The 13,141-nt window shown below is 47.8% G+C and overlaps 1 protein-coding gene across 2 annotated transcripts in view; it reads left to right on the top strand.

Moving 5' to 3' along the window:
• The window catches only part of plcb3 (phospholipase C, beta 3 (phosphatidylinositol-specific)), a 54,002-nt gene that overhangs the window by 21,178 nt on the left and 19,683 nt on the right, over window positions 1-13,141 (top strand). For both annotated transcript variants that reach the window (XM_017428033.3, XM_017428032.3), the window contains exons 3-11: window positions 3,954-4,022; window positions 6,772-6,912; window positions 7,019-7,098; window positions 7,196-7,249; window positions 7,478-7,550; window positions 9,612-9,712; window positions 9,996-10,162; window positions 11,296-11,442; window positions 12,573-12,730. In XM_017428033.3, coding sequence (XP_017283522.1) covers window positions 3,954-4,022; window positions 6,772-6,912; window positions 7,019-7,098; window positions 7,196-7,249; window positions 7,478-7,550; window positions 9,612-9,712; window positions 9,996-10,162; window positions 11,296-11,442; window positions 12,573-12,730 — 990 coding nt within the window. The remainder of the gene's footprint in view (window positions 1-3,953; window positions 4,023-6,771; window positions 6,913-7,018; window positions 7,099-7,195; window positions 7,250-7,477; window positions 7,551-9,611; window positions 9,713-9,995; window positions 10,163-11,295; window positions 11,443-12,572; window positions 12,731-13,141) is intronic.

The raw sequence follows: 13,141 nt of genomic DNA, 5'->3' as shown, positions 1-13,141 counted from the left end.
GGGGGGGGGGGGGTCTTGATAAGCCGCCGCAGTGGAAAACACCGAGTCGAACACGGAATTCCTCGGTCCGGCAGCTTTGTGTTCCTTTCAGGTCCCAAAAAAACAAAAAAAAACCTGCAGATCTTTGACGTTCCCATAACGAAAAACAAGGCCTTGGTCACAGGAATGCATATCGCCCGCCATCTTTCACCGGTTTCCAACTGAGATCATCTTTGAAGCGGCTTTGGTCGAACCCTGAAAACCACGTTACGCCTCTTCTCGAGACAGCTCGGAGTATGTGCCGGGGACGACTCTCAGCTACCACCACGCCAAGTCTCAGCTGAATATCTGTAAATCTGGCTGAGCTGGAGCCGTTTCTGTGTTCCTGTTGTCATCTGGTTGTGGAAGCCATCTTAAACGGCGTTGACTCCAAATTTTAATCAGCTGTGGAGGCACGTCCAGCGATTACATCCTGAAAGTTTCATTCAGATCCGTCCAGCGGCTCATGAGATATTTTGCTAACAGACGGGCAGCGACGATGCCGGCGGTTAATGGCGAGGATCTCGTAGGATCCGTTTGCACTCGGGGCGCCTGATGGGGACGACTCTCACCTACCGCCGCACAAAATTCCGGCTCGATATCTCTAAAGCTGACTGAGCTGGAGCCATTTTAGCGCCAGTTGAGGTCAGTTGGCTGTGGCGGCCATCTTGAATCCAGCTGACCCCAGAAGCGAATCAGCTGTGGACGTCGGTTGAGTTGTTATTTTCTGAGCGTTTCATTTGAATCCGCCCAGCGGCTCGTGAGATATTTTGCTAACAGACACGGGCAAACTCGTTATCGCTCTTCAGACCTGATTTTATGAATTTTACTTTAGTCGAAAAAAGTCCCAGAGTTTATTATTTAATCATTAATTATCATTTAATCATTTAAAAAAATAAACATTTAAGTTTTTATAAAACGCAAATCGTGTCTGTTTTGGGGGTACGTTCAAGAGCGGAAACCTCCGAAAAACGTTCATAAATCTTCTGAATCTGTGAACGATTCGGTTCCTTTCGTCTCTAACTGCTGCAGTTTCACTCGAAGCCGTTCCCGTTTACCCACGATGCAACGCTGCGGCGAGCGTTGGTTCTGAGGAAACACCGCCACAACCCGAAGGCGGACGACGATGTTTCTGCCCGCGTCTGTCTGTTAGCGAAATATCTAACAAACAACTTGATGGATTTTGATGAAACTCTCAGGGAGTGGTCGCTGGATTTACGTCAGCAGCTGATTAACTTCTGGAGTCAGTCTGAGTCAAGATGGCCGCCACAGCCAACTCTCCTTATAGAACACTAAAGCGGCTACGACTCAGTCAGACTTACAGATGCGGAGCTGAAATTTGGCGTGGTCGTAGCTGAGACAACACATAGTCTGAGCGTAGTCGACTCTGACCGTCTGTTAGCAAAATATCTCATGAACCGCCGGACGGATTTTAACAAAATGCTCAGGAGATAATCACTGGACGCGCCTCTGCAGCTGATTAATCTTTGGAGTCAACCCGATTCAAGATGGCTGCCACAGCCAACTGACGTTTGAAAACCCAAACGTGGCTACAAGTCGGTCATTTTTGCAGATGTGGAGCTGAAATTCGGCATGTTGGTAGCTGAGAGTCATCCCTCGGGTGCACCTCCGTTATTCCTCGTCCTCTCGGTCGACATCTCTGACGGGAGGAGGCGGCGGGCGACATGCATTCCTCGGAGGACGGAGACGCCGGGCCTTTCGTTGTCTGCAAACCGTCTCACAGAGTGTCGCTCTCACACACACACACACTCACACACACACACCCCGTCTTGCTCAACAGGTCAGGATGTTTCACAAGTGGAGACCTGCACGTGGAGGGTGTGTGTGTGTGTGTGTGTGTTCTCAGGTTTCGGCGGTTAGATTTCCTCACTGCGGCGGGGGACATGTGGACGGAGCCGAGACGCAGTTGTAGTCTCATCGCTCCACAGAACGAGCCCACCTCCCGCGGGACAGGAGGCGTGTCCTACAGACCCAAAACTCATCAAGTCCCCCCTCCCCCCAACCCCCTGCAGAAAAATCACTTCCTCTCCGCGGGCCAATCAGAGCACGGCGTCTGAGGCGGCGTGGCCTGATTGGCCCGGCGCTCCTGACCTTTTACTCCCGGCGGAGCGGGCGACTGAAAGGCTGAGCCGGAGCGGGCAGAAGGTTTTATTACAGCGGCGCAGACGGGGAGTGGATCTACAGGTTTTTGGAGAGAATGAGAGAGCGGCCCAACCCGCTGAAACGCCGGCGCCTCTTTGTGTTGAGGAATGACGGCGCTGAGGCCTGTTGTGATCAAACCTCAACGAGGATGTGGCGCGCGTTCTCACGCTCGCAGTATGACTCTCAGCTACCACCACGCCGAATTTTAGCTCGTCATCTATAAAGCTGACTGAACTGTAGCCATATTTGTGATATTTAAGCTCAGGTGGCTGTGGCGGCCATCTTGAATCTGGCTGACTCCAAAAGTTAATCACTTGCAGACATACATCTAGTGATTACTCTCTATAAGTTTCATTAAAACCAGTCCTGTGGTTCACGAGATATTTTGCTAACAGACAGGAACGATTGACTCCATACAGTAAAGGCAAATATTTTAAAACAGATATTGTTCAATCAGTTAGTGCTCAGAGTATGTGTTATAAATGACTCTCAGCTACCACCACACCAAATTTTAGCCCATCATCTTTAAAACTGACTGAACTGTAGCCATTTTTGTGAAATTCAAGCTCAGTTGCCTGTGGTGGCCATTTTGAATTGGGCTGACTCCAAAAGCTAATCACTTGCAGACGTGCATCTAGTGATTACCTCCTGAAAGTTTCATAAAAATCAGACCCATAATTCATGAGATATTTTGCTAACAGACGGACGCGGCGGGCGGGGACGGAGAATCCCAACAGCTGCTCCAATCCGAGAGGAAACAGAATTTTTGGAGTTGATGGGTCGGAGTGAGGATTCCTGCGGGTCTAAACAAATATTTATCCGGGCCGACGCGCATGTTTATGGTCGGGGTTTACGACCGCGCTCCCCTCCTCCGCTCCAACCCTCCTCCGCTTCAACCCTCCTCATTTTTTTTGGTCTCGTGTCTTTCCCAAGTCGGCTCGGGTCCCGACTCTCTGAAACGCTCGGCTCAGACGGAAACACGTCAGCAGATGTTTTGTGTCTCCAGGAGGTAAAATCTGAAACAGGAAGAGAAGAAGCTTCATGAAGCTGCAGCCAATCAGCTGAAGGGTCTGAGTTCAGTCTCTGCTTCCTGCAGGTTTATCTACACTGATGATAAAAACACGACTAAGAGCTGTTTGTGGAAAAATACACTGTTGTTATTGACGGCTGATTGACAGCTGAATAAAGACTGATTAATGTCTGAATGACAGCTGACTGAAGGCTGAGTGACAGCCGAATGATGGCTGTTTGACAGCCGAATGATGGCTGATTGACAGCTGATTGAAGGCTGATTGGCGGCAGAATAATAAAATTAGATTAGATCAACAAAACAGTAGCTAAAAGCTTCATCAAATAATAACTAAGAGCAAAAAAAAAGCAACATAGTAGCTAAAAGGTAAAATTCCCAAAACAGTAGCTAAAAGCTACAGATTGGAGAGCAAAACAGCAGCTAAAAAGAGCAGAAGAAGATGGAAAACGAGGAAGTGATGAAGTAGATTTCAAAGTAAACCGAATAATTCAAAATAAAAATAAAGTTGAATAATTCAAACAGTAAAAGATTTATAAAAAGTCGTAACATCGCTGAACGGGTCGGTCAGGAATGACTGAAACAGGAAGTGTTCGGAATCAGTTTGATTTCAGTTTAAAAGCTTCTTTAAAACTCACCTGTGTTTTTTTCTCCAGCAGGAATAGTTTTACTCGTTAAAGACGTGTCCCGAACACCGGTCCAACCAACCAGCGCTAACCCGAGTCTTCCTCTCTGTCTTCTTCAGGAGCCTGACGTCCTGGACGTCCACTTGATCAGGGACACCAGATGGGGGAAGTACGCGCGCCATCCGAAGGTTTGTAACGCCTCGGGGTGTCCGGGTGGGAGAACGACACTTTCACCCCCCCGCCTCGCTCTCACTGACTTCCTCCTCGAGTGACGGCGACGGCGGCGGTGCAAAGGTTGACGGTTTGCTAATGAGCCTGCTGACAGATGGGCTGTCAGACACGAAGTGATATAACCAGTGACTCTTGGCCGGCGGGGGGGGGGGGCGCCTACGTCCGTCCGAGACGCCGCTGAAACACAACAGCAACGATTAACGATTCTGTCGACGGCACGGGTCTGATTTGCTGCTCTCGCTTCTGTTAGGAAAATAAAACCTGCAGGATGGAGGTCCTCCAGGACCGAACCCCACTGCAGATCAGATCAGGTTTTTGGTTTTATTTGATTTTATTTGGATTCTGAACAGCGAGAATAATTAGCCGTGAGTCTCATAAAACATTTAGAGCTCAGAGATCCAGCAGAACGTGGCTCAGTTGGACCAGAAAAAAAAGCTTTCTTAAACCTCCGAAGCAGCTCGGTGGTCAGGGAGGGTTTGTTTTAATTTTTTTAAGTAATAAGTTGGTGGTTTGACTTGTGCAGCTTTCAGTTCACACGTTTCTCTGGGCAACAAAGTAAACCTGATTAATTTCCTCCTGCAGCGTGACGGAAAAGTGGGGGAAAACAGTAGAAGAGGGAGAATAACTGTTTGGTCTCCTGTTGATTTTTACACGTTTTCTCACAAAGAAATGAAAAGTTTCTGATTTATTATTTCTTCTTATTATTATTATTATTGGATAGAGACTTCAACAACAACAAAAATGAATAAATAAATGCAGAAAAAAAACTCAAATGGGGCTCAGGTTGTTGTTCTGCGTCCCGGAGTTAAGAGTTTCCGATCCTGGAGTAAAAACCCGACTCACAATCGATAGCGAGCTCGGTGGCGCCACGTTCCTCGGAGGGGTGTTGGGTTTGTGTTTCCTCCCCAGAATCCTTCAGGTTTCTTGGCTGCCGCAACTCGACGAATCCCTCCGCCGGTCGACGCTGCTGACCCGAACGCGCTTCCTGTTCGGCCTCCGTCGCCGCGGCGATCCATGCCAGGGGACCCGTTTTGCGACCCATCTTTATTGCTGCCCGGCCGACGGCTCCCGGCGCCCGTCCCTTCCGTTGGCTCGTCGACGCAGGAAGTCGTCTCGGACCCCAAACCATAATGCTGCCACCTCCGTGCTCAACTGTGGGGATGGCGTTCTTCGGGCTCGTTCTTCCTAAAATGATCACTTGGACTTGATTTGGATGAAATTACTCGACTGAAGGGAAGTCATTTGTCAGCCGGACAACAAAAACAAACGTTTAGGAAGACGAGGACAGAAATAAATCACATATGAGACAGACTTATGGTTTACTGTGACTCAGCGTTTTTATTTGGAAAGGAAAAAAACTCTTATTTTAGGAACTTTCACGTTCTCTAAACCAAGAGGAACGTCGGTACATTTGTGCCGCGTCTTGTGGACTCCTCTGGCTGCGTCACTCTTGAGATAAGAACCCAAACGGACCCGTTCGTTGTCTGGAAATAAAAAAAAGAAAAGAAATCATGTAGTTGAGGGAGGGGGGGGAAAAAAGCTCATATTTCGAGGAAAGCTTTGGCATCCGTTGTGGTTTTAGCGGCAGCGTTGGGATGAAAGATTCGCGGTGGAGGTTCTTCGATGAAACAGCAGAAAAAAAAAAAAAAACTTCTTGCAGCTCAAAGGGCCTGACGGTAAACGGGCAGAGCGCCGCGCACGAGGAAGTGCAACGAGGCGTTCGGCTGCGCTCCGTCCCGCTGAACCACGAATTTGAATAACCAGCGCTTTTGTCCTTCGGCGGTTTTTGGCAGCTGGAAAAACTGTAAACTGTAGCAGGGGGTAAATAAAAGGATGGTGTAAAGCAGGGGTCTCCAATCCTGGTCCTGGAGGACCACCGTCCTGCAGGTTTTCCTTGTTCCTCTGCTCCAACACACCTGATTCAGAGGTTAAATCACCTCTTCATGTTCTGCAGAAGCCTGTTAATCACACATTGATTTAAAACAGGTGCGTTGGAGCAGAGGAACAGGTAAAACATGCAGGATGGTGGCCCTCAAGGACCAGGATTGGACACCTCTGCTCCCTTTATCTTTGGTTATGGCACACACCCGCTGTGGCGACGTTTCGATAAGCTTCTGCGATGTCACAAGATTTATTTCCATCCAGTTTTGCATTAATTCTTCACCAACATCTTGCATTGATGATGGTAGAGTCCGACCGCTGCGCAAAGCCTTCTCCAGCACATCCCAAAGATTCTCAATGGCAGCGGTCTCCAATCCTGGTCCTGGAGGGCCGCCGTCCTGCAGGTTTTCCTTGTTTCTCTGCTCCAACACAACTGATTCAGTGGTTAAATCACCTCTTCATGTTCTGCAGAAGCCTGTTAGTCACCCATTGATTTAAAACAGGTCTCCAATCCTGGTCCTGGAGGGCCGCCGTCCTGCAGGTTTTACTTGTTTCTCTGCTCCAACGCACCTGTTTTAAATCAATGGGTGATTAACAGACTTCTGCAGAACATGAAGAGGTGATTTAACCACTGAATCAGGTGTGTTGGAGCAGAGGAACAAGGAAAACCTGCAGGACGGTGGCCCTCGAGGACCAGGGTTGGAGACCCGTTCCTTTTGTAGACCCTTTTCCTCTGTGGTCTGAGACGTGACGGAGGAAGACTCAGAGCGAGTCGGTGGGCGGAAAAAAGGAGTCGTTTGGTTGATCGGTTTCTGTCTCCATCAGGACCTGAAGCTGAGGGCGATGCTGGACTCGGGCGTGGCATCGGATTTCCCCGTGGAGAGGCTGCTGACCATCGTGTACGGCTCGGACCTGGTCAACTTGACGTTCCTCAACTTCATGGCGGTGCAGGAGGACACGGCAGAGGTAACCTGCGAGCCGACCGCTCGTGTTGACGAGTCGTAAAGCGGCACCGTGTGTTTCGTGTTTCGTGCCGCGGCTCTCAGGGTTTCGTGCGCTCCTGTGTTTTCAGATTTGGGCCGAGGAGCTCTTCTCTATCGCCACAAACATCCTGTCCCGCAACGAGTCCCGGAAGACCTACCTGTACAAAGCGTAAGGCTCGCGTGGGAGTCGCCCCGTCGAACGGCGCAGATTTTTATTTTCCTTTACGGTAACCTGAATGAAACCCGCCTCCCTTCGTTTGTTTCAGGTACATCAAGCTAAAGCTTTACGTGAACCAGGACGGGAATATTCACTTAAAGCAGTGAGTCGAAGCCTCCCCCCGCCTCCCCCGACTCCCCCGCCACCTTCCTCCCTGTAGAAACACTTCTACTTTCTTTCCCACTTCTCTGTTTCTCTTCCACTTTCTCTCTCGTCTCGTCTGCTCGGCGGCGGCGGCGGCGTTCCTTTTCGCCGCCTTCTGACCCGAAGCGTCTCGTTTAAAGCTGACAGCGATCTGAGCGAACTCCTTTTTTCCTCTTTTGCTTCCCAGTTTTCAGAAGATGTTCGGCGATAAAAAGCGGGTGGACGAAGCTCTGGACAAGTGTAAGCTCCTCATCAACAAGGTAATCGTTAATCGGTTCGTGTGTAAAACACTTTCCATCATGCACCACAAAAAGACAAACTAGTCTGGACTGGATAATCTGGAAACTCTGACATGGGTCACGATCACTTTTGCCCAGTTTCACAAGCGCTGACCGGTCAGTGTCCGCACGTGTAAGCCGTGCAGTCGAAGAAACGCCACCGCCTTCCAGGACCCAGAAGCTCCGCCTCAGGGTCTGCAGGCCTCAGTCGGCAAGTCAGAGGTTAAAGTTCACGACGGCAGGCTGGGGCGGAAGAGGAGACCAGAGCGGAGATGGTTAACCAATAATAAAACGCAACAAAATGGGCAGAAACGCCTCCTGCAGACTGTTAAACACGGAGGTGGAGGCGGCGTGATACGGGCTCGTTTCGGACCGGCAGCTGTAGCTTGGTTAAAACTCGCTCCTGCAACGGGACGGTGATCCCAAACGCGGCAGGAAATCTACAACAGAATGGGTTAAAAAAAAAAAAAGAAAAAGAGAGAAAAAGAATGGAGGCGTGGCCCAGTTAATGTCCGGACATCGACCCGATTGAAAGGCTGCGGTGGGGAGAAACGAATGTTTGCGAACCTCAACGAGCTGAAGCAACGTCGTAACTTTTGCCAAAATGCCTCCGTGGGCCAAAATGCCTCCGGAAGAAACCACACAGAAAACTCCTACTTTGAGTTATTGCTGCTGAAGGTGGTTTTACAAGCTGCTGAATCACTTCTTGTTGTTGTTGTTTTACACTAACAGCTTCGTTTTTGTTTGATAAATAATGACACAGTGGAAGCTGTTGTGTACCATAGGAGAGACGGGCATTTGAAGCAAAAAGATTTAGAATTTGTTGGAAGTTATTCAGTTTTCCTTTCAATATTCCAGCTCGTTTTGGTGCAGAACTCAGGATTTCCTCAAGATTTAGCCGAAAAGAAACCAAAAATCATCAGACATCCAGTTTTTATTGTGTTGAACAATGAACGGGTAAATCAACAAACCGCGAACGACAGAACCCAGCTGAGTTTTGGTGCCGATTGGCCCAAATGAAGCGTACGGGAAGTAAACAGAACGGGTCCGAGTGTAGAGCCCTGAGGCACCCCGCGGACCAGAGCTGCCAAAATCTAAAACCTCTTCAGCAAAACTGTAAAATCGGAAACACTGAGATGTCCGCGTCTCGTTCCTCGACCTCGGAACCAACTGGAGGTTGAACAAAACCCGGAATAACCTCCGATGACCGAATTAACACCTTCTGTTATGTGCCGGTTGTCTAAAGAAAGAAGGAATCATTTGTAACGAGCCCCACCCAACGAGCTGCACGGGAAAGAAAAAAAAAAAAGGAATTCTCTTTTGGTTCGCTTCCAAGGAGCTGTGAAACGGCTCGTTTTTCTAACGTTTTTTTAGTCCTATTTAAAAAAAAGACAACATGTAGAGACATTTGAAAGGTTAAAAACATTTAACTTTTCGTAGGGTTTGAACCAATGAAAGCATCTTTACCCCGTTATTTCTAAATGTAGCTAAGGGATCTGTGTGTCGGTGTTGGGGATAAAGGAGCATCGGCTCTTCAGACCAAACGAACCAAACGGTTTCCAACGAGATGAAAACTTTATCTTATTATCTTCTCAGATGTGTTCATTGATTCGTCTGACCCTGTGGACGTATCGTCCCGCAGATTTTCTGTGCAGTCAGGCGTTTGTTGTTCGGTAGAGTCGGTGTCTTTATCTAAATCCCTTTGAGATCGCCCCTTTATGGTTTTGGTTTGTTTTAGTTTGAGGACAGGAGCTGCTGTCAGGGTTTCTCCTCTGGTCGCTGTACTCTGGCGCCTCCTGCTGGTTGTACAGAAGAACAGATGAAATATGTGCCGACTTTTCCTGACAGCACCACTGATGCTACAAGCTTGATTTAAAAAAAAAAAGAAGAAAAGAAATCCTCTCTATATGTTTTTGTTCAAATAAAGGAACTTTGAAAAGGAACGGGCAGTTCCGAAAACATCTTATAAAGCAGTGGTTACCAAACTGTTTTTTTATATATATGTTGCGACCTAATCCTGTTTGTCTTTTTTTTTTTTTTCAGCATTATGGAGTTAAAGCCAAAGACTTAAAGTTTCCTGTTTTTATGGAACTGCTCGACCACATGGGTCAAAGGCCGGAGTTACAAACCATCTTTGAAGAATGGTATGGGACACACACCTCAGTTTCTTCCACGGCTTCTTACAGGAACCAGGAAGCTTGACCATATAAGGCCTACACTGGCCTCTTTACATTGGCTACCTGTCTTTTATCGTATAGATTTTAAGATTCTTTTATTAACTTATAAAGCCTTAAATGGGTTTATCTTCTGGACCTTTTAAAATATCAGTCTGTGCAGAGGACCTTACGTTCTAATAATCAGCTGTTCAAAATCAAGATCTTCCTGCCCGCTCACGCTGACTGATAACCTTCTGTCTCTCTGCTCCAGCGGCTCCAAGAAGAAGTTATTTATCACTTTGGATCAGTTCATGAACTTCCTCAACCACACGCAGCGGGACCCCAGGCTGAATGAGGTGCTGTACCCGCCGCTGAGGGAATCCCAGGTTCGGAATATCATGGAGAAATACGAGACCAGCGCGGGCCGGCTGGAGAGAAGTGAGCAGCTTGGAGCTTAGAACATCTGAACTTTCTTTTTGTTTGATTCAAGGCAGGTTCAGAACCCAGAGGTTCTGATTGGTCTACTGGGGTTTATTTTATTTTTATTTACAGCGGAGGTTCCAGCCACGTCCGTTTTCTGTCCTTTCAAGTGAAAACGGGCTGCGTCCGCTTCCCGACGGAAGACGTATTTCACGTGTTCTGCTGTGGTTCTGTGCGGATAAAGATGCGCAAAACCGAGGAACGTGATCTTAACCCCCGACCCACAGATCGAGCTTTGATCTGCCCCCGTTTATCAAGGTCCTAACGGGGAACTTCTTGTGTGAGAACCCCTCCCTGCTCCTCAAACTGCAGTCAGTTATTCCAACATTCCAGTCAAATTCATTTTGTTTTCTGAATATTTTTACCAGTCGTAATTAAGTACAGTGCCGGCAATTTCTTGTCCCAGCACTAAATTGATAACTCAACAGCTGGACACCTCACATGTCAGGGATGATACCTATTGATTTCAAGGGCACAGGGTCAAAGGTCAAGGTCACAGGTGACCCTTTTGTGAAAACCTTGATGTTGCACTAACTCTGCACCTGTGTAACGTAGGAATGTCGAACTGCATGGCTGGGAACCTCACACATCAGGGATGATCCCTATGGATTTCCATGTCAAAGGTCAAGGTCACAGGTGATCCTTTTGTGACAACTTTGTCTGTGCTCTACCTAAGCAACCAGGCAATGTAGGAATGTCAAACTGCACGGCTGGGTACCTCACGTATCAGGGATGATCCCTATTGATTTCCATGTCACAGGGTCAGAGGTCAAGGTCACAGGTGACCCTTTTGCGAAAACCTTGACGCTGCTTTAACTCTGACCCTGCGTAACATAGGAATGTCAAACTGCACGGCTGGGTACCTCACATGTCAGGGATGATCCTTATTGATTTCCATGTCACAGGGTCAAAGGTCAAGGTCACAGATGAACCCGTTGTAAAAACCTTGTCTGTGGTCCAACTCTAGACATGTCTTTGGGATTGCTGTGGATTTTGGTGACTCTGACAGGCGTCTGATGGGCGTATTGTGTACGGTTGGTGGCACTCCTGGTTTTACACAAACTCACCATCCGTGTCCCACTCCCTTGCAGACCAGATCTCCATGCAGGCTTTCAATGACTATCTGATCGGGGAGGAAAACCTCATCATACCTCCGGAGAAGCTGGACCTCAACGACGACATGAACCAGCCGCTGTCTCACTACTTCATCAACTCCTCTCACAACACGTACCTCACAAGTAAGACTCTTATAATGTCAAACGTAATGGGTCATTTAATGTCGCGGGAGCAGGTAAGTCCACACTTTTTTTTAATTCTAAGGTGTGAGGACATAATCGGAATGATCTGGTCTTTGCCAGGTTCTAAAATGATTTAAATCCAACCTCGAGTGTGCAAAACCACACAACCGATTCCACCGTGCCATTCCTTATTTAACAAACCCAAAATGAAAAAGCTGTGTGGAAACAACAAAGTCCCCTCTTTGATTTGATAGTGTGTAGAAACTAGCAGTGATAACCTGAAGTAGTTGTCCTCTATCAGTGTCTCTCATGGTCGTAGAGGGATTTTGACCCACTCTTCTTTACAGGGTTGCTTCATTTCTTTGAGGTTTTACAGACATTTTTCTGTAACAGGTTTCTTAAAATCTCACCACATTCGAGTCAGATCAGAGGCCAGACTTTGACTGAACCATTACAGCACTTTCATTTTTTATCCCCCTCATTTTTTAACCATTCCGTTGTAGATTTGGTGCTGTGTTCGGGATCTCTGTCTCGTCGCATCACGACCCACTTGGTCCACGCTTTATCTGTCTCGCATTTAACCCTGTACTGTGTTGATCTCCCGGTCGGCTCGGCGACTGCGAGGCGCCCAGCTTCTGTGGCTGTAGAACGAGCCCAAATCATGACCCCTCCACCGCCGTGCTTGACAGTTACTGCGAGGCGTTCGGGCCGATACGCTCTGAATTATGGTCCAACTTCTCCACTTTGGTCTCGTCTGCCTAAACCTTGGCGTTGTGTTAACGCACATCTGTCTGCCCCAGAGCAGAAAAAAATGTTTTTTTTGTTTGTTTTTGGAGGAAGTCACAGTGATGGTGATCAGCAAATCAATCGGGTGCATTTGCAACTTAAAGTTCTAGTTTTTTTCTGCGCACAGCTTTTCCATTTTTGGGGAATAATGATCCGTAGGGTCACTTTATAAAGACAAGATCATTTTTATTATGTTCGTAGAGATGAAACCCAAGAATTAAAAGAGGATGGACTTCCCTGTTCGCTGTAACGCTCGGTTTTGCTGCGTTGCCTCTTTCAGGTTTGGGTTTTACATCCCTTGTTTCTCTGTGTGTGTGTGTGTGTGTGTGTGTGCCGCTCCACAGCGGGTCAGCTGACCGGGCTCTCCTCGGTGGAGATGTACAGGCAGGTTCTGCTGACCGGCTGCCGCTGCGTGGAGCTGGACTGCTGGAAGGGCCGAACAAATGACGACGAGCCGTACATCACCCACGGGTTCACCATGACCACGGAGATCTCCTTCAGGGTGAGCCATGCCGCGGGTCAGACACGCTCTGGTTGTTTGTTTGCACCGTTAATGGTTGTTGTTTTTAAAAACCACTGAAGCTGTAAGTCCTGGAAAAAAGAATCGTTCAGATCAGATGTTGGAAACTCCAAAGTAATGAGTGCACGTAAATGTCTGATTCCAGGTGTATTTAGTAGACCCTCCAAGATTTCGCGATGTTGGGATCGCAATTATTAACGCAAAATCAAGCAAACTCCGCGAAATCGCAACTTTTTGCAATTTTGCCCAAAACGCTGCAAGTTTCCCGCAATTTTAACCCAATATTTATTGTTTCTAAAGTGATTCGCCACCGTTTCTGCGGTCTAGTCTCTTCTTTGTGGGTTTGTGTAGCGTGGAATACAAAATAACCCCAAATAACCCACGAAGAAGACA

Source organism: Kryptolebias marmoratus, linkage group LG7, assembly GCF_001649575.2.
Source record: "Kryptolebias marmoratus isolate JLee-2015 linkage group LG7, ASM164957v2, whole genome shotgun sequence".
In the NCBI taxonomy this organism is placed as follows: domain Eukaryota; kingdom Metazoa; phylum Chordata; class Actinopteri; order Cyprinodontiformes; family Rivulidae; genus Kryptolebias; species Kryptolebias marmoratus.
Note: the sequence above shows the minus strand (reverse complement) of the source record. Positions and strands in the feature narration are given on the sequence as shown.